General features: G+C 42.9%; 1 protein-coding gene across 1 annotated transcript; it reads left to right on the forward strand.

The window, feature by feature from the left end:
* The first annotated feature begins 8 nt into the window (after positions 1-8).
* Positions 9-20,141, forward strand: LOC127666649 (uncharacterized). The gene is made up of 4 exons (XM_052159630.1): positions 9-72; positions 11,599-11,647; positions 15,121-15,670; positions 19,734-20,141. The coding sequence occupies exons 1-4, from the start codon at positions 9-11 to the stop codon at positions 20,139-20,141; spliced, it is 1,071 nt and encodes a 356-aa protein (XP_052015590.1).
* Positions 20,142-20,880: the final 739 nt, after the last annotated feature.

Consider the following 20,880-nt stretch of genomic DNA (forward strand, 5'->3'; position numbering starts at 1 on the left):
CCCTAGGGATGGCTTCAATCTGGAATTGTCAGTCATCCAAGGTGGAGGAGATCAAAGGCTCCTTTGCTGAAGGTAAGCAGGTTTTCTGGTGCCAGGGTGATCCAGGCTGAACACAGCTAGGAGGGCTGCCATGCAGACTGTCTGAATTTTGCTGTGAGTTGGTGAGTTGTCAGCATGACTCTGGTCTGAGCTGGCTGTGGAGGAACTCCAAGTCCTCCAAAATCTAGGTCCAGCCCTGACTGCCTAGAGGCTGGCATTGGATAAGTGGGGGGAGGAGGGGTGCGATATCCCCAGTGCTCAGGGGCCAGCTTTCTTCCTTCCTCAGAGCCCACCAGCAGTGGCTGAGCCTCCTAGATGCTCCTACAGCTGTTCACTTCTGGTCCCTTTAGGTTTCTTCTTCTAGGCTGCTGACAGGGTCACTGCTTCCTTTCCACCCACATTTGCTTTCAGTTTCTAGCAATGATTCTGCTTAATCCGTTTTCCCCAAGCACTTTAGTAGGGGAGGAGCAGGCCAGCAAACCAGGATTTGCATAAAGCTGACTAGTGGACTCTTCAGAGGCAGAGCTAGCTGGCTGCAGAAGGCCTTGCCCCCCCTAGCACACCAAGCTGGTCAGCAAGCACAGCTGTCCTAAACTTTGTAATACAGAAAAACTGAAACAGAAATGAGGAAGATGGAGATACACAAGGCTTAACTATTTACCTCCACTTGGTGAGAACTGTGTCCCCACCTGGGAACCCTTCAGCCATGGCCTGTGCATTGCTACCCACATGTTAGGAGGTTTATATTTGGGTGACAGTTGCATCTTGGACACCTGATCCTTGCAGAGTACACAGCAATCTTGGCAGCTTGGCTCCTCCCTTCTGTCCTGGAAGCAGGAAACCAGAGGTTGAGTTCTCAGCAGAGTTCAGGGAAGCAAGGCAGTGCTGTGACTCTAGCATACACCTGGAGCAGCCCCAGCCTGGTGCCCACAGAGCATGTGCAGGCCTCTGACTTGGAGGGAGGCATGTTGGGGTGTGGTCTATCTGTCACCAACAATTGGTGGAGAAGACTCCCAGTTCTGTTAGGTCTCCTGGAGAGAGTGCATACTCCAGGGTTCTCCTGCCATGGCTGCTGCCCCACAGTTGTTGGCACCACAGGGAATAGCAGGCTTCTTTGGGACTTACTGCATTTTACAAGCATGCTTCTTTAACGAAGGCCTTTTTTCTTTTTCTTTTTCTTTCTTTCTTTTTTTTTTTTTAAATCTCATTCCAGCTACTTCTTATGTTCCTGCTCAAAGTTTAGTTTTTATAAACTTTAAAATGCTATTTACAGGGCAGGGCTGTGTGGTGCTACAATCCCAGCACTCTACTGCAGAGTTAGCAGAGGCATGGCTGCAAATTGTAAGCCCATAACTGAAGACAACAATGGAAACATATATTTTTTTTAATTTTTGGCTAACGCATGACCGTTTAGTCTGCATTATATATATATAATCTGTCTTCATGTACCTCCGAAGAGGGAACTGAATCCTCTTACAGATGGTTGTGAGGCACCATGTAGTCGTTGGGGACTGAACTCAGAACATCAGGAAGAGTAGCTAGTGCTCTTAACCTCTGAGCCATCTCTCCAGTTTCCAGGAAATATTCTTAATTATTGCGAATCATGTGAAATCACTAATGACTCAGAATAGCAAAACTACTCCTATATATAAAGCGATTACAACAGTGCAGGCAGTGTCCCACACCTAATTCCTGGGGTCTCATTGAGCTGTATAAGTAGCAGCAGCACTGAGTTTGCTGAAGGCCACAGACTCGGATACATGGGTCAGACCTGAGTTTCCATAAACAAATTTATGCCATAAAAACTCCTGATTTTTCATCAAATGAAAAAAAAACAACAACTCCCCCAAAAGAACTAACAAAACTCAAACAAACCAAAAAACACAAACAAGCAAAAGAAGAAAAAAGAAAAAAAAATTCCCTTTTGTCCACTCTAAGCAGGGCTTCTTTGGTAGCTTGGAGTGTTTCTTCAGTGTCCCCTCTTGCAAACTGAGGCACTGGTTTCTTGCTTCCAGGTCAGGAGGTAGGCACCCAGCAGGAAAGAGTGCTACTGATATGAAATCCTGCAACCAAAGGCACATAGGATGCCATGAAACTGACCTGGTCAAATACCTACAAAATGGAAGAAACTCCTCGATAGCCTACTTAGGGCAGAAAACTGGTATCCAGAATACACAAAGGGTTTGTTTTTATCATTTTAGAGAAACTATATTTATGTATTTTTGTATTTATTATTACTGTTTTTTATGTGCGTTGGTGTTTTGCCAGAAAGTCTGTCTGTGTGGGTGTAACAGGTCCTGGAATAGAGTCCTAGGCAGCTGTGGGCTCCTGTGTGTGTGCTCAGAAATGAGCCTTGTTCCCCTGACAGAGCTGCTTGTGCTCCTGACTGCAGAGCCATTTCCCTCAGCTCAGGATTCAGAGTGTTAGAGAAGAGAACCCCAAGTCACCCTCTTGGGTCACACTGTGTGAAACTGTGTCTCTGTCCTTCCTCACCTACCTAAGGCATTTTCTGATTTGCTTTAGTTAGCTGGGCAGGAGTGGAAGGTGGGGGGAGAGAGGACTCTGGGAAGAAGAAAGAGAAGCAGGAAAGACCATTTCACAGGAGACTTGGGAGGCGATGGATGTGATCTCAGCCCTGGAAGGTATTGCTTGGCTATGACTGGATGGGGCCAGATGGGCAGGGTAACTGAGATGAGCAGTTGAGAGTCTGCCCAGCTGAGATCTAAGGCTTTGAATTATTAGAAGGTCTCCATGTGATTATTTTGGGAAAGGCTGGTTAAGGGATAATTCAGACTTTACCAATTTCCAGCATTAGGTACTATCTACAGAATATTGATATTTTTAATTTATATTACTCTCTTATGCTATCCCTCTTTCCTCTGTGTTCTCATGAGTGTTGTCCACATCCCTTTCTGTCAAATCTTTTTCTGATTTGTCACTTTGTCTGCCACACAATTAAACATCACTTTCAAACATGGCTGCTTCCTTCTGTAAACTAACTTTACCTTCATTGTTTGGGATTAAAATATCTGCATAGTTATGGTTCTACTGAAAGAAAAAGGATTTTCCTATCCTCTCCAGCTTACTTTTTAACCATTGGCAATTTAAATAGTAAATAATATTGAAAGCTTCATCTTACTTTGTTTTTAAAAGGAGATTTTTATTCACTTTCTGTCAAAAATCTAAATATCTCTCTTTCCCCTACTTTGCTTCTCTTCAAAGACTCTGTGTATCTATGTTGGGGTACGGGAAATGACCTCACAAAACAACCAAACACAGACTCAGACAGATAGGGACAGATTACTGAATAAACACACCAAGGTTGATCAATCAGGATTGCAGGGCAGATTAAAGAGATGCCTGTGATACTGGATTGCTCTTAGGAGAGGCTTTACAGGAAAACCATGTGCAGAAGAAGGCAAGGGGGTTGGATTATTACATTTTGCTTTAGTAGACAAAGTATGACCAGCTGACCTTTAAGCTGATTGGTCTCAAGTGATGTTAGGTGAGGAAGTGGTTAGGGGTATTTCCAGAGTATTGGGTAACAGAGCATTAGAAATTGCATTGTTATCTTTTAGGAGAATTTTTCAGTGTCATGTCTGAATAATTACTTCTAGGAAGCCTCCTCTGAGAACAGGAATTTAATTTCACGTTATGAGCTAAATGAGACTGAATACAAAACAGACACAGTAATGTTTAAAAAAAAGAGCAGGCATTAACACTCTGAAATATGTTTAAAACCTTTTATGATTTTGTGAGACATCTCCCCAAATAGAATTTTATAAGTTTTCACAAAGACAAGGGTATCTAGTTTGTTTTGTAATTTTTAATTTAGATTGTTTTTATTAGATATTTTACTTATTTACATTTCAAATGTTATCCCCTTTCCCAGTTTATGAGGGTGCTCCCCCACCCATGTCCACACCCACTCTAGTAGTAGATGGGATGGATCCCCAGGAGGGGCAGTCTCTGCATGGCCTTTCCTTCAGTCTCTGTTCCACACTTGGTCTCCGTATGTGTCTTGTACATAATTTGCTCACCTGTCTAAGAAGCACATCCAGTTTGGTCTTCCTTCCTTGCAGGTTTCATATAGTCTGTGATTTGAATATTGGGTATTCCGAACTTTGGGCTAATATCCACTTTTCAGTGAGTACATACTGTGTGTGTTCTTTTGTGACTGAGTTACCTCACCCATGATGATATATTCTAGTGCCATCTATATGTCTAAGAATTTCATGACGTCATTGTGTCTAATAGCTGAGTATTATTGAATTGTGTACATATACCACATTTTCTGTATCCATTCCTCTGTTGAGGGACACTGGATTCTTTCCAGCTTCTGACTATTATATACATGGCTGCTATAAACATAGTGGAGCATGTATCCTTATTACATGTTGCAGCATCTACTTTGTATATTCCCAGGAGTGGTATATCTGGGTCCTCAGGTAATATCAGAACCACCAGACTGATTTCCAAAAGGGTTGTACTAGCTTGCAATGGAGGACTGTTCCCCTTTCTTCGCATCCTAACCAGCAACTGCTATCACCTGAGTTTTTGATCTTAGACATTCTGACTACTGTGAGGTAGAATCTCAGGGTTGTTTTGATTTGCATTTCCCTGATGACTAAGGATGTTGAACATTTCTTTAGGTACTTCTTAGCCATTCGATTTTCCTCAGTTGAGAATTCTGTTTAGATCCCCAGAATTCTGTTCTGTTCCCCATTTTTAATAGGGTTATTTGGTTCTCTGGAGTCTAACTTCTTGACTTCTTTGTTTATATTGGATATTTGCCCTCTATTGGAGGTTAGATTGCTAAAGACCTTTCCCCAATCTGTGGGTTGCCATTTGTCCTATTGACCATGTCTTTTCCCTTCCAGAAGCTTTGCAACTTTATGAAGTCCCATTTGTTTATTCTTGATCTTAGAGCATAAGCCATTGGTGTTCTGTTCAGGAACTTCCCCCCTGTGCCCATGTGTTTGAGACTTTTCCCTATTTTCTCTTCTAGAAGTTTCAGGGTATCTGCTTTGATATGAAGGTCCTTGATCTACTTGGACTTGAGCTTTGTACAGGGAGAAAATAATGGATCAATTTGCATTCTTCTATGTTGACCAACAGTTGAAACAGCACCTTTTGTTAAAAATGCTTTCTTTTTCCCACTGGATAGTTTTTACTCCTTTGTCAAAGATCAAGTGACCATAGGTGTGTAGTTTCATTTCTGGGTCTTCAATTCTATTCCATTGATCTACCTGCCTGTTGCTGTATCAATACCATACAGTTTTTACCACAATTGCTCAGAAGTACAGCTGGAGGTCAGGGATGGTAATTCCCCCTACCCCCAAAGTTCTTTAATTGTTGAGAATAGATTCCATTATCCTGGGTTTATTATTATTCCAGATGAATTTGCAAATTGCCCTTTCCAACTCTATGAAGAACTGAGTTGGAATTTTGATGGGGATTGTTTTGAATCTGTAGATTGCTTTGGGCAAGATTTTTACTATATTGATCCTGTGAATTCATGAGTATGGGGTCTTTCCATCTTCTGAGATCTTCTTTGATTTCTTTCTTCAGAGACTTGAAGTTATAGTCATACAGATTCACCTACTTAGTTATTGTCACACCAAGGTAGTTTATATTATTTGTGACTATTGTGAAGTGTATTCTTTCTGTAACTTCTTTCTCAGCCTGTTTATCCTTTCAGTAGAGGAAAGCCACTGACTTGTTTGAGTTAATTTTATATCCAGCCTCTTTGCTAATGTTGTATATCTTGTTCAGTCAGGAATCCTCTGATGGGATTTTTGAGTTAAGTATACTATTATTATGTGAGCTACAATGTGTGCTTTGAGCTTTAGTAAAGTTTCTTTTATGAATGTGGCTGCCCTTGCATTTCGAGCATAGATGTTCAGAATTGAGAGTTCTTTTTGGTAGACTTTTTCTTTGACGAGTATGAAGTGCTCTTCCTTATCTTTTTTGATAACTAGTTTAGTTGAATGTCAATTTTATTCTGTATTAGAATGGCTATTCACAAATGTTTGTTGGGACAATTTGCTTGGAAATTTGTTTTCCAGTCCTTTACTTGAGGTAGTGTCTGTCTTTGATATTGAGGTGGGTTTCCTGTATGTAGCAAAATGCTGGGTCCTGTTCATGTATCCAGTCTGCTAGTCTATGTCTTTTTGCGTGGGTGAATTGTGTTCATCGACATTAAGAGTTACTTAGGAATAGTGATTGTTGCTTCCTGTTATTTTTGTTGTTAAATGTGGAATTATGTTTGTGTGGTGGCTATCTTCTTTTATGTTTGTTGAGAGAAGATTACTTTCTTGCTTTTTCTAGGGTTTAGTTTCCCTCTTTGTGTTTTAGTTTTTCCTCTATTATCCCTTGTAAGGCTGGATTTGTGGAAAGATATTCTGCAAATTTGGTTTTGTCATGGAATATCTTCATTTCTCCATCTTTGTTTACTGAGAGTTTTGCTGGGTATAATAGCCTGGGCTGGCATTTGTGTTCCCTTAGGGACTGTATGACATCTGCCCAGGATCTTCTGGCATTCATTGTCTCTAAATTCCAGTATGGTTTGGATAAGTCTGCCCTTATATCTTTCTTGTGCCCTTTCCCTTGCTGCCTTTAATATTCTTTCTTTGCTTTGTGCATTTGGTGTTCTGACTGTTATGTGAAGGGAAAAATTTCCTTTCTGTTCCAATCTATTTGGAATTCTGTAGGCTTCTTTTATGTTTATGGGCATATCTTTCTTTAGGTTAGTGAAGTTTTCTTCTATAATTTTGTTGAAGATGTTTTCTGACCCTTTATGTTGGGAATCTTCACTCTCTTCTATACCTATTATCCTTAGGTTTGGTCTTTTCATTGTGTCCTGGGTTTCCTGGATGTTTTTGGTTAGGACCTTTTTGCACTTTGCATTTTCTTTGACAATGAAGATTGGAATTGCACCAAAGAACTATCTCTACACAGGCTCCACATTCCCCATTACCTATGAATGTTTCTTTTCCCCTACCTCTGACTGTTGTTGGGCTAAAAGGGAGGCTGAAGCATTAAAGAACAATATTAAAGCAGGTTTTCAAATATCTAAGCCTACATTTTTCCTTCTTTAGTGCTCATGCAGTGAAGCCAACAGGCCCCCTCTTCCTGCTGCGAGGCCTACCCTGCTATCATGGACTGTCTCCAATTGGAACTCTCACACAAAATAAACCTTTCTTGCTTTTACAGGTGGGGGAGGAAACAGAAGAAAACCCACCCTTTTCAGAAATTGATAGCAAAATGACCAATGGTGCTTGACATTGATTCTGATTCTTTCAGCATGGTGTGAGTGACAGCAACAATCCTGATCTAGCTGGTACTTCTGTCTTTGGAGAGTTGCAGAAAACACCCAAGCACCCCAGATGTGATGATTTGCACACTGAACCCACCAAGCCATTCACCCTGATTGCTCCTGATAGAGTCTCCCCACAGGATGCTTTCTCATTCACTCATCAATTCATGGGCACATGCATTCATTTACTAACTCATTTCAGGATTATTGTGTGTTGGAGGACCTTTGTCTGCACAACGTTAATTTCATGCAATTAAGTAATTTGCTATGAGACTACTCCATCCTCCATCATCCAGTGCCAAGTCACTTCTCAAGTCTTTCTCCTCCCATTATGCCACCTAGTTCTCCAAGTCTCTCCAGCTGTCTTCCTATCTCAAGAACATGTAGTAATTCATGTTTCTATCAGATGCAGGAGCAACACCTGGGGGGCATGCAAGGTCTGATACACTGAGACTGACTTCTTTCTCTCCCATTGCAAGCATCTTCCTACCAACCACACACTTCATTGTGAAGAAATGGCTCAGCCATTAAGCACATCAGAGCTCATCTTAAGAGCAGTAGTAGTGCTGAATTCTGGGGCCTGGAGAAATGGCTCAGCAGTTAAGCAGATCAGAGCTCATCTGAAGATACCTAGCAGGGCTTCCCAAGGACCCAAGTTCAGTTCCTAGCATACACATGTCAGCTCACAACTTTCTGTAACTGTAATTCATGGGCATATAACACCTGCACATAGATATTCATACAGTCAGGTAGAATACCAATAAACATGAAAATGAGAAATAATAAAGAGAAAGTGTTTACTTAAAAGGATAAAAAACATCTGAGTTATTTCTGTATTGTAGATGTTAACCTTCTTCAAGAAAATAATCTATCAAGGCATTTCTTCTGTTCTGTGGGTGTTTGAGCACTTCTTTTGCTGGACCAAAGACTGACAGTTTCATGACATCCCAGCTTCCATTGGTATCACTGTGTTATAGGACCAGGAGTGCAGAGTAATCCAATCAGCATGTTGCCTGTCTTCTGACCCAGGAGCAAGAAACCAGCTCCTTAATTTGCAGAGGAGGGCTCTGGGAAGGTCTGAAGAGGTTACAAAGAGAAGCCCTGTCTTGAGGAGGGGGGGTTGTATTTGGAAAACAAACCAAGTGTTGTTTTGGCATGAATTTGTTTATGGAATCTCAGGTCTGACCCATCTATCCAAGTATATCTGGTCTTCAGCATGCTAAGTGCCATTTCTACTTCTATGACTCCACGATTCCAGGAAACAGGTGTGGTGAGGCTTCCTGTGTTGTTAAGTAGAGAGAGAGAGTTTGATATCCCATGTCATTTATAATTTCACATGATTTAGAATATTTAACAATATTTCCATACTCTGTCTGAGTGGCCTTAACTGGCCTGACAGTTGCTGTCTTATAAATCTTATAAGCCCTGGGTAGCAAGGCTCAGGCCATGGCTGAAGGTTTTCCCAGGTGGGGACAGAAACAGGCTGAGCCTCTGTAGCTCTGCCTGCTCTGTCGCCTGAGTGACAGGTAACTGGGCTCCATAGCCAAACACAGTCCTCAGCAGGAGGAGGTAATGCTAAGGCCTGCGTTTCTCCATCCTCTGAAGTTTCTCTGTTTCAGTGTGTCTGTATTACAAAGTTTAGGACAACTGTGCTTGCTTAGCTGCTTGGTGTGCTAGAGAAGACCTGCTGCAGCCAGCTGGCTCTGCATTTTGAAAGAAATCAGCCAGCTACAACAGCCAATCCTGGTTTGCCAACCCTCCAACTGTCCCCCACCCCCCCGAAAAAAACCCGAGGACCTTGCAGGGTGAGGAACTTCTTAAATTGCATCATTGCTAAAATCCAAAAGGGAACCTTGGCACAGAAGAAGAAATGAAAGCTCTGTCAGCAGCCGAGAAAAAGAAACCTAATGCAGGTCAGGGCTGAGCAGATGGAGAAGATCCTAGAAAATTCAGCCAATGCAGCGTGAGGTCTGGTGGATTACTGGGGATGGTACTGGTCTGGCTGAGGAGCACTTTGGGACTAGGTACCCACAGAATAAGCTTGTACTGGTCCCAAAGGACCTGGATTTCTAGGGAACTAAAGTTCCTCTGCAGCATGTCTACCATGGTCAGGGATTGGCTGAAAACGCACAGCCAAGTCCAGACTCCACCAAGCTGAAAGCAAGCTTCTAGCTGTGCTTGCCCGGGTCAAGCTGGCACCTGCAAACTGCTTGCAGTCAGCAATGTAAAAATGCACCCGCTAGGCTAAGAAAATTTGCAGAATCTTGCAGGCCCAGCCAAAGGGAACTGGTGGCTATCTTAGGACAGAAATCTGCCCCACCCAAAACCAGCTGGCCGAGTTCTGAGACCCTGGGAGTTCCCAACATTTAACCTCCATCCCAGATAAGTGTCCATTTCAGATTGAAGCCATCCTTATCTGGGGATGGGTGGTGCGTGGGTGGATGGGGATCCAGAAGGGGGTGGCAGTAAGATCAACAGCAATCCATGAAGCAAAATCCTGGTATTGTGTGCCTGAGTCAGGAGTCCAGGAGACTGGACAATCACACTCCAGGGTGCATCCGGACCTGGAGGCACGTGGTACCCCCACCTCCGCACAAGCCAAGTTTTGGAGGACAGTCCCTGATGTCCTAGTCTGACAAGTCAATACCCAGCAGGGCACTTGCACTAGTTAAGAAAAGGGAGCTGACAGAGCAGTGGTGGGGCATACCTGTAATCCCAGCACTCTGGAGGTAAAGGCAGGCAGTTTACTGAGTTCAAGGCCAGCCTGGTGTACATAGTGATTTCCAGGACAGCCAGAGCTATACAGAGAATCCCTGTCTCAAAAAAACCTAACAAAAAAAAAAAACAAAATAACAATCAAACAAAGAAAGAAACAAGAAGCAGCTGTATTTTCCTCACGCGATCTTCACAGTACCCTGAGTGTGAGCAGCAGACTCAATCCCATCTCTGCCAAGACCCAGTTTCTGATTCAGGATCAGGAACCTCAGGAGAAACTAAGTAATTCTCCAGGTGTAGACACTGAAACATGGTCATTGGTTAGTGTTGCAAGACTCATCCCCCAGGTTAAGTTTAAAACCTTAAGAATTTCTTTGTTACATAGTCAACCTTTTGCTTGTTTCCAGATCTGTGTTCCTCTTGGAGACAGTCCCATGCCTTAGTACACATTTTAGGTAAAATTTCCAGTTTTTCTCTAAATAGGATTTTGAAGCTCCATTATGAGAGAAAATACTTATGTTTTGTAATGGTGGACAATGATTAAAAGGCAGAGTCTGTAAGAAGAGGACAGTGTGTCATACAGAGGAGAACATTTTTTCAAACGGTTGACTCTCCATGAACAATATTGACTTTTAAGAGCACCAAGTATTTGTTTATAAAACTGGGTTTAGTTAGAGGATTGAGACTGAATTAGAAAGAATTTGTTTTTATTATTAATTAATTTATTTATTTATTAATTTATTTATTTTTGAGATAGTTTCTCTCTCTATAGCCCTGGCTGTCCTGGAATTAGTTATGTAACCAGGCTGCCCTTGCACTAAAGAGATTCTCCTGCTGCCCGTTGGGAGCTTGGATTAAAAGTGTACAGCACCGGCTGGAGAGATGGCTCAGTGGTTAAGAGCACTGACTGCTCTTCCAAAGCTCCTGAGTTCAATTCCCAGCAGGCAAATGGTGGCTCATAACCATCTGTAAAGATATCTGATGCCCTTTTCTGGTATGTCTGGAAACAACTACAGTGTACTCAAATAAATGAAATAAATGTTTTTTTTTTAAAAAGTGTAAAGCACCAAGCCTGGCTCAAAAAGTCTGTTTTATTAAATTATGTTATTTTGGAAATTACAATATAATTACCTTATTTCCATGCCTTCCTTTTTCCTTCCATCCCCTTCCATGTGCCTCTTTTTCTGTATGTGTAGCACACATGTGTTGTATTGCTTGTTTGTGTGTGTATAACCTACAGTAGGTGTGTTTGTGTGTGTGTTCATAATATACAAATACACCCTGATTAGTCTGTACACTGTGACTTGTATATATGATTTCAAGGCTGAGGACTTGGCTTTGGATAATCATTTTGGGAACTCTTCCCTGGGGAAAACTGTTTCTCTTGGTCTTGGATTCCTTGGGGTGTTGTTGTTGTTGTTTGATGTTGATGCTGTTTAAGTTAGTTATTTGTTAGTCTGTCTCAGGTTGAGGGCTCCCGGGCTCCCCACTTCCAGGTCTGCACGTCTATTGCTGGTCTCCTTCAGTTTCCATGTTGGCAGCCACATCGCTGAGACTGCAGTGGTGCAGCAAAAGGTGAATTTTTATTTGGAAGAACTGCTTTAATATAGGGTTAGAGCCTTCTGTTGTATCTTTTAAATGATTGTCCTCATTCAAAAACTCACATTTATCAGATACAGTAGGTTTTTATTGAAAGCTTAGATTTTTTTACATGAAGGATTGACTCTATATTAAATAGATTAATTTTTATTCAAATATTTTTGTACAAGTTTAATATTCATTTAAGGATGGACTTAATAGGGGCTGATGAGACAGTTCAGTGGTTAAGAGCACAGGTTGAGAGGTCATGGGTTCAATTCCCAGCAACCACATGGAGGCTCACAACCATCTATAAGGGGATAAGATGCCCTCTTCAGGTAGGTGGATGTATATGCAGCAGAATAATCACACATTAAATAAATAAAGTTAAAACAAAAAAGGATGGATTTAATAATGACCCCAGAAATTAGTTATTGATAACCATGTTAATGAAGCCAAATAAAAGCTTTAAGTCCTTTTTATTAATGGTCAGATAAATAACAGTCTTATTTCTCTGACAAGTCAAAGAAAACCAAGCCCAGAGGCACAAAAATTTAAATGCAGAACTACCTATTTACCTAAATGTTAGATCATGGTTAGGGAAACCTTGAAATGCTAATAAACAGTTAATTTTAAACCTATATGTTTCTTGTTAATTTAGGTCACTTTAATTATTTTGGTGACTATATCTGGACCATGCTGAAGGCCAAGGAAATCTCCAGTGTGTGGACATTTGAAGGTGGGGTAGAGGACTGAAAACTGTCTAGGCAAACATTGAATCAGAATAGGACACTGAGACTTTAGATATTTCAGACTACATTAAAGGGATTGACTTTTTATGAGCATGACTGATTGGTTGATTGGTTCTTTTTATTTTTTGGTTTTTATTTATTTATTTATTTATTTATTGGCAATTCAAGACAAGCTTTCTCTTTATAACTCTGGTTGTCCTGGAACTCACTCTGTAGACCAGTCTGGTCTCTAACTCAGAAATCTGCCTGCCACTGCCTCCCAGTGCTGGGATTAAAGACATGTGCCACCACTGGCTGGCCTGATGGATTGTTTTGTTTTTGTTTTTTCTTTTACAGAATTATTATTTATTTACAGAAGACACTTTTAACTTTAACTTAACGTTAACTCAAGGCTTTTAACTTGAAAGGCTAATTTTATGAAACATTTAGCCTTTCTGAGATGGATTAACTTCTCACTTAGATCATGAAGTCAAAGGAAGTGCAAGCTGAAATTATGCTGTGTAGTTTCATGTTGTTTCCCTCAGATAACCCATTTAACTTTACATATTAGCACATTAAAGTTCATGAACACCAGTTTTGTCAAACCTTGGTATTCTCCATTTTACAAGTCAGCATAGTTTTGTGAAACATGTTTCATGCACCTCAAATACTATTTACAAATTTTCATAAAGTCAAAACCACCTAGGATATGTTTATTGTCTAATTTAATTCATTATGTTAATTTTTAATTTTTCAACTTGTTGATTTATTCAGAGGTCATTCCAAAATCTCCTGACTCCCACATGAAGTGTGCAGGAGAAGATGTTTCTTAAAGAAAATCAAAGCTGGATAATAATTTCCTGTAGCATTGGGATGTCTAAGATCTATAGTGTACCTGAGTATGATAACTTAGGGAGGAAGGAGCTCTGAGATCACTCAGGAGAGGTGTGGGAGGGTCAGCAGGTGAGACTGCAGAACTCCTGTGCAAGAACAGATGCTAAGGACATTGATGATCTCACATGGAGTTTGAATTCCCAGGGCAATGTCCTCCCTTGAAGCAGAGATCAAAGAAGCTTTGAGGAAAGAAGGAGGCTGAGAGCAGAGCTGCAGCAGGCCATTCAGAAAGGGGAACTTGAAGAGAACCCCTGGCTCAGGAGGAAGGAAGGTAAGTTCAGTGGTCAGGCCATGAGCCTCCTGTGAATTCCTCTCACATAAGCATCTGTGGGCTGCAAAGTCAATGATCTGCTTCCTGTCATATAACACAAGAAAGAACTTTGAGCAATGTGACAATCATGCTTCTGTGTCAGTCTGCCATGCCTTCTGTCTGTGACACAGAAATCTGTCCACTCAGGTTCAAATTGCCTTAGAGGATTTTAAAGCCTGGACCCACTTCTTATATTTCTTAAGTGCTCATGCAGTGAGAACAACTGCGTCTTCTTCCTGCTGCTGTGCCTACCTTGCTGTGATGGACTGCATCCCTCTGGAAACAATCTATCAAATTCAATGTTTCATACCTTCAGAGCATTAGGCAAGCAAATAAACATGTATTAGAACTTAAAAACAAAATGACCAAAGTGCTCTGTTTTTTTTTTCTAGGCAAGGAACTGGAGATAACCTGAGAACTTTCTGGTGTTTCAGTCTTCAGAGAGCTGAAGGAAAGATCTTGACACCCAGATGTAGCAGTGTACCTACTGAACCTCTCAATTCATGTACCCTGACGTTAATTGATAGACTATCAGCATGGAAGCTTTGTTACTCTTTATAAATAGAGTGTTTCATTCATTCATCCATCCATTTTTCATTCATTCATTCAGTGGTTGATTAAATGAAGGAGGTCGTCACAGGCTCATATTTGAATGTTTGGTTCCTAGTTGGTTGAATTCTTTTGGAAAGGTGAGGATGTGTGATCTTTTTAGAAAGTGACTCCAGGTGTTCTCTGTCTGTTTTTACACACACACACACACACACACACACACACACCCATGTCTCTGTGCATGTCTTTTTCTCCCTCCCTTCTTCTGGTGCTGCCATCTGGTGGTAGATCAAGATGTGCACAATCTCAGCCATTCCTTCTCTCTGCTGTCACAGAATATAAACCTCTGAATTCATAATACAAAATAACCACTTCTTTCATAAGTTGCTTCCATTTTGATTAGGTTATTTTGTCAGAGCCATGTAAAACTAACAGATATATTTACCAATTTTCTGATTCTAATGATGTGGATCTGCATGTCATTAATTTCATGCAACTCTGAGTTCTCTTTCTCACTATTTACCCTCCTACCTCTCAATCATCCTTGAGAAGATTATCCAACTTTTCCCCACACATTTTACCCAGTGACACACATTTGATAAGAGGAAAACTTGGTTTTATGTATCTAGCAAGCCTAGGGCCCACAAATGAGAGACATTGGATATCTGTCATCTGGGAACTTGGTTCTGTATTAGGTTTTCCTGTATAGCCCTAGCTGTAGACCTCAAACTGGGTCTGATTACCAGGTTGGCCATGAGATCAGAGATCCACATGCCTCGGATTTGGTTCCTGATCTACTTCTTTCCCTTAGGTTCTCTGATGAAAGGATTTTGTCACCAGACTGGGCAGAATCTTGCCTATGTAGGCAATGCAAACAGATGATGCTAGGATTGTGGGTTTAAAACCCAATTTCCCACAGGGTAATGGGTGGGAGAAGCCATAAAGTATAGAGTACAATCCACTAACTAGAGTCTTCTCTGAATCAGAGGGTCAAGGACTTGCCCACTGAGTTCCTTGGATAAAGCCAAGAAGATGATGTGGTCCTGTCCCAGTTTTGTCAAAGGGACTTTAGATTCTGCAGAACATGCACTGCCAAGTACACATGTTTTGCCAGCCCTGAGCACAAGATATTCCAAGTCTGAGCCATTTTTTTTCTGTGGAGAGTTAAGCCACTACTCTGATGATGGCTGGGTTGCATATTGGGATCTATACACCTTTTATGTATTTGAGAGCTTGAAGAATCTGAGACACTATCACAGATTGAATTGTGCCAAGAAGAAGGGCAAAGATGTCTCCCAGAGTGAGAGTTCAAAGAAGTCACAGGCATCCCCAAGAGACATGGACAACAACAAAGAAAAAGGTATAGAGGAGCCAGACCAACCCTCACCAAGCTTGCTCAGAGAGAACGGACTGGAACTTGAGACCTATGATGGTGGAGACTGCCCTGACCAGGATCCTGCTTCTGACAGTCCCACATGCCCAGGATGCTGGGCATGGCTTCAAAGGGCTCTTGGCGAGAAGAAGGAGGAGGAGGAGGAAGAAGAGGAGGAGGAGGAGGAGGAGGAGGAGGAGGAGGAGGAGGAGGAGGAGGAGGAGGAGAAAAAGAAAAAAGCAGAAGAAGCAGCGAACAAACCACCTAGAACTCTGTTTGCAGCCCAGGAGCCTTGATGCCTGCTAAGACCTGCAATTGGGGACCTTCTGTCAGCTCCTCTATTACAGCAAAGGCACACACAAGGCAATTGTTGTTTCTGCAGCCACCTGATGTTGTTTGTTTCTTTGTTTAAAGATTTCCTAATAAAAATGGTAAAAAGCTGGAAATTTGATCTTCTGGAAAGGGCCAACATAAAAAGATGTAGGGTGAAGTGGAATCAGAGGAGGGTACTCCACTCTTTCCCACTGTTGGTTACAGGATTAACTGGTGGTTTGTGTTAAAGGAACCCACAGGGGACCTCAATCATCCTGCTTCTCATGTGTGCTGGGACATAAAATGACCAGTAAACAGAAAGCAACCTTGAGCACTTTGGAAAACCCTCTCTGCTTAATCAACATGACTAAAGAGTGATCTACCCAGATGCTTCCCCTACCAATTAACTTAGGGGTCACATGCAACTTCCATTTTACCCTTTTTCCTTCTGTGTAGACTAGCCTAGACCTGAACTAAAATTTAATTTTCTTTGTCTCTCTATTATGGGGATTAGAGGCTATTACCACCTCTTCTGCACAGGAGAATATTTCTCTTTCCCGCAATTTCCAGGGCAAATTTCTGCAACACAAGTGAACTCACCTGCAAAACAGGACTGGCTAAGTTGAAAGGTCAGGGCAGTGCTGTCCCTGACACAGAAAACCCAGATCCCTGGCCTTGAGAGGGTGTTTTTTATCTAACGACAATCTTGGAAGAGCTCAAATTTTGTAAGCCTTTTTTTTTTTTTTTTTTTTTTTTTTTTTTAGCTGTTGGTGTTCCTGAATGTTTAACCTCTCAGTAGGAAATGGATGTGAGGTAAGGGTGTTCACTCAGGCAGGTGGATCCCTGTGAGTTCCAGGCCAGCCTGATTTACACATAGAATTCTAGGACAGACAGGGCTGCATACAGAGAGGAACAGGCAAATGAAGGGAGGGAGGGAAATAGGGAGGGAGGGAGGGGGAGAGAGAGAGAACTAGGGTGGACTGTGTGATTGATGGGCCTGAATGGCAGGCCTTGCTGCATTTGTGGAGAATAAAAGGAAGCAGCCTTGTAAAATGGTGGTCAGGAACTTGTGTCAGTGATATTTCTCCAGGGATCTGACCTGTACCAGACAATGCCCAGGAAGTTAGTAGCTCTCACTCTGCAGCCCACCCTTTCCCTCCAGGGACAACTGAGTTCTCTACACCATGCTGAGGATGTGGGTACTAGTGCTCAAGCATGGTCTACATCCACTGTAATTCCAAGATAGTGTTTTTGTACTTTCTGGGACTGTGTGTTGTAGTTTTATCTTTGTAGCATTCTCAGGAATTTTAAGTCATCTTCTTTCCTCCAGAAAGTCCTAAGCTGTGACCTAAGTCATGTACCAGGCTAGAGCTTGATCACACAGCTCTCAGAGTGAGGAGGACACTTAAGTATCATTTCTTACAGTTTGCTCTGTGAACTTCATTTTTCAGGAAGTCTATGTAGGAAATAAAATAAGCATTGCACAGAAATACTGACCAGCATGTTTTCCTTTGAATTTTCATCATTTTCTTTAATTGACATCACATGGAACTTTCCCCGGAGATGCGAGGACTCCGGTAATACATCTTGATTCACTGAGCCAATGACAGCCTTCTAAAATTTCTTTTGTAAAGAGCAGACATGGGAGGAGAGTTCTTCAGTACTTCATCAACAAAAGAAAATATCAGACATTCTCCCAGAATTTCTGTTTCAAGTACAAAGATAACTAAAGGAAAATTGATATTTCTTAATTGTATAATTAAGAAATTATACAAGTAGTACCATTTTCAGTTTAAATAAAAATTTTCATGAAAAACCAATTAGAGAACAAATTGTTTACAAATGTAAAGGAGAGCTGAGGTGTATGCATTGGATGATTTGGAAACAGGAAAGAGTAGAAACATGTTCTCACTAATCAGTAATCACAAAACTGTACAAAACAAAAGTTCTCAGATATTGGCTATACTCTCCAGTCCAGCATTAAAACCACAGAGCCTTTTTAAAAAGGCACATACAGTTTAATAAAAACCTAACACAGAGCTTTGCAAACAAACACTTGAAAAGTTGTAGTTCACCTAAAAGCTGGTAACAAACAGTGTAAAAAAAATGGAAAGAAAGGCTTTCAACAATGGCGAGTGGAGAGAACCCAAAAAGAAAATGGGTTCTCTCATGGGGTCTGGATCCCATTTCCTATATACATAGGCGCCAGGGGATTATCCAGGGTTTCCTCCCCCTATTCTGGACCCTGAGTTTGCAAAGGATCCCAGAACATCCCTGGGATCCTTTAAACAAAATCAACTCTGCTGCTAGCAATCAAGGTGGATTCAGCCTCTGCCTGCTGATGGCACAGGGGAACTTGACTTGGCTGACAAGTCACAGTCACAGGTGAACCGGAAGAACATAACCCAAAGCTCAGGTACTGGACCGTGGTAATGTGGAGAGGGGCATTCCTGGAGACACAGTGCCCACTGCTGCAGCAGTCACTGGCCTGGATCTTACAGGCAGAGCTGCAGGTCTCTGTAAAGGAACCATTCTGGTTTAGGACTCTTTCATTGGCTCCTGCTCCCCTATTGGCATGGAAATATCTGAGGGTGGATAACCTTGGGCTTATCCAGGACTGCAATGCTGGGGTAAAACTCTGACAGGGCAGATGAGAAGCCATCAGGCTGCTATCTTTGGCTTCTTGTTGCCAGACTAAGTACCCACCGGGGAAATAACCAGGAGGCCCCCTGAGAATGTGTGGGTAGAGAGATGTCAGTCATCAGGACATGGTTTTAGTGTTTGGGGACAAGCCTTGAGAATGAGCATTGAGCAGCATGCTTTCCAGATCGTGGGCTCGGACAGAATTCCACCGCAGCCAGAGTGGCAGAGTCTAATCCTGTCAGCAAACGGAAAGAAACAAAATCAAGCATGTGGTTTGAAATCGCTGTGGGATTTCAGCCCTGGATGGTTGACAACAGAGCAGAATTTGTCTCAGAGGCAAGTCTCAAGCACTTGCTTAAGGGGATGGTTCTGTCAGCAAGTCCTCTGGCCAGGTGCAATTGGTGCAAAGCACAGTGCTGGCACCTGAGCGCCCTCTACTGTGAAGAAATCGCTGGTTTGCAGCTCACAGCTGTGAATCCTTTCTGCTTCTGGCCAGACTCATTCATTCTGGCCAGGCTCCATTTGTGGGATCTGCCAATGCGGGACAAGGAAGGGGCGACTAATTACGGACTTGCCAGGATCCCTGTGTGGCAGCCACCAGTGTGGACAAGAGGGCGGACCAACTAACTACGGACATTGCCAGATCGCAAAGCTGGCCCCAAACCTTTCCGAGTGCGAGTGAGAAGCCATCGGCTAGCATCTTCTGGAGTTTACACACTGGACAAGTGCACACCAGGTCCATAGCCAAAGAGTGACTGCAGAAGGGAAGGGGTGCGCGAGAAAGACAGCTCAGAGAGGAGAGCTTTAGTTTACAAGTGAAAAATAGCAGAGAGGAAATCAAACAAACCCCAAACCGCGGGGTCTGCATCTGATCTACTTCATACTCGCACTGGGAGTCAGGCGATTCTGTCAGCGTTTAGGAGCACATCCTGGGTTCGAATAGAATCCCACCACAGCCTGCCTGGCAGAATCTAATCTCGTCAACAAAATTAAAGCACCTAGAAACAAAATCATGTCGCTTTTTGAAGTCACCTTCGGATTTCAGCCCGGGCATGCTGACAGCCAAGAAGAACTTGGCTCCATGGAAAATTCGCAGTTATTGCGCCCAGAGAATCCAAAGGGCAAGGGCTGACCATTGGCATCCTCTCTGGGCGAAGAGCAGCCCCACGGCGCCCCCTGCTGGGAAGAAGTGGCACTCCTGGAGCTCAGAGGCAGAGCTGCAGATCTAAGAAGCTTTGGGGATTCTCACTCCTTCATTGGTCCCTATTCCAGCCGTGTCCCGCCCCAACAAGTGTGGACAAGCAGACAGGGGGACTATGGACTTGCCCAGGACTGCAAGACTCGCCTAAAACTCGGGGCGTGCGAGTGAACCAGGCGGGGTCGTCCTGCGATTTCCCTGTTGGTCAAGTGTACTCTTGGGCCTTGGGCAGGAGGCATCCGAGGACAAGCCAACGAGATGGAGAAGACAAGCTGAGACAGAAAGGACTTGGAGCCCTGGTGTGTGCGGATCCTGAAAACCTTAGGAGAACAGAAGCAGCTGCGATGGAGATTCGTGTTTGCATCGAGTTTGCTGTTTTCCAGGAGTGGTGTGGGCGCGGGGTCGCCAGTCTTGGTATACTTCCCAGTCTGAAAACGTCCTTAAAGGATGGTAGACGCCATGAAGAAACGTCGGGAGGCTGAGAGGATCAGAAAACAAACCGAAACTGCTGCTCCCGCATCGCATCTCCTACATCATTATACCTGGGCGCCAGGCAATTTGATCAGCATTTAGGTGCGCACCATCCGGAGCCTGAGCTGGCATAAAATCCCACTAGAGCCTGCCTGGCAGAGTCTCATCCCGTAAGCAAAACGAATGCACGGAGGAACGAAATCTCTTCTGCGGCTTGAAATCACCATCGGATTTGAGCTCGAGCCTGCTGACAGCCAAGCAGAACTTAGCTTGGGGGACAAGCCTTAGCTGCTAGCAGTTGAGGGTCCAGTGTGCGAGCACTGACTGACAGCGCCCCCTGCTGTGAAGAAGTCCTAGGGCTAATGCTCCAGCTGTGGCTCTGCCAATGGATGCTGTTGGCTTCTTCCTGGGACTGCTTCCTTGGCTCTGGCTTTGGTGTTGTCCTCCAGTCATCATGGAGGAGCAGGCCTGGGCGTGGTGAAGTGGAAGACTAACAAAGGTCTTTCCCTGGATTGCAATGCTTAGATAAAACCAGGAGGATGTGAGAAGTCCTCAGGTTTCTTCATCCTCTTCACCTACAGACAAGTGCACTCTGAGGCAGTAGCCAAGTGGAGACCTCGGAAAGGAGAGAGAGAGAGAGGGAGAGAGAGAGAGAGAGAGAGAGAGCCCTAGAGATTAAAAGTGTCCCCTCTCCAAGCCTAGGGTAAAACACTCCACTTCTTTGTTGATAAATGACTTCAAAGTGGCAAC

The sequence above is a fragment of the Apodemus sylvaticus genome, chromosome 16 (assembly GCF_947179515.1).
Source record: "Apodemus sylvaticus chromosome 16, mApoSyl1.1, whole genome shotgun sequence".
In the NCBI taxonomy this organism is placed as follows: Eukaryota; Metazoa; Chordata; class Mammalia; order Rodentia; family Muridae; genus Apodemus; species Apodemus sylvaticus.

Bases quoted from the DNA above. Each gene is read 5' to 3' on its own strand.
- LOC127666649 (XM_052159630.1), top strand. From the start codon at position 9: ATGGCTTCAATCTGGAATTGTCAGTCATCCAAGGTGGAGGAGATCAAA. The intron at 11,648-15,120 runs GTGAATTTTTAT...TCTCTGAATCAG, and splicing joins CTGCAGTGGTGCAGCAAAAG to AGGGTCAAGGACTTGCCCAC. The intron at 15,671-19,733 runs GAAGAAGAGGAG...TCCCTATTCCAG, and splicing joins AGAAGAAGGAGGAGGAGGAG to CCGTGTCCCGCCCCAACAAG.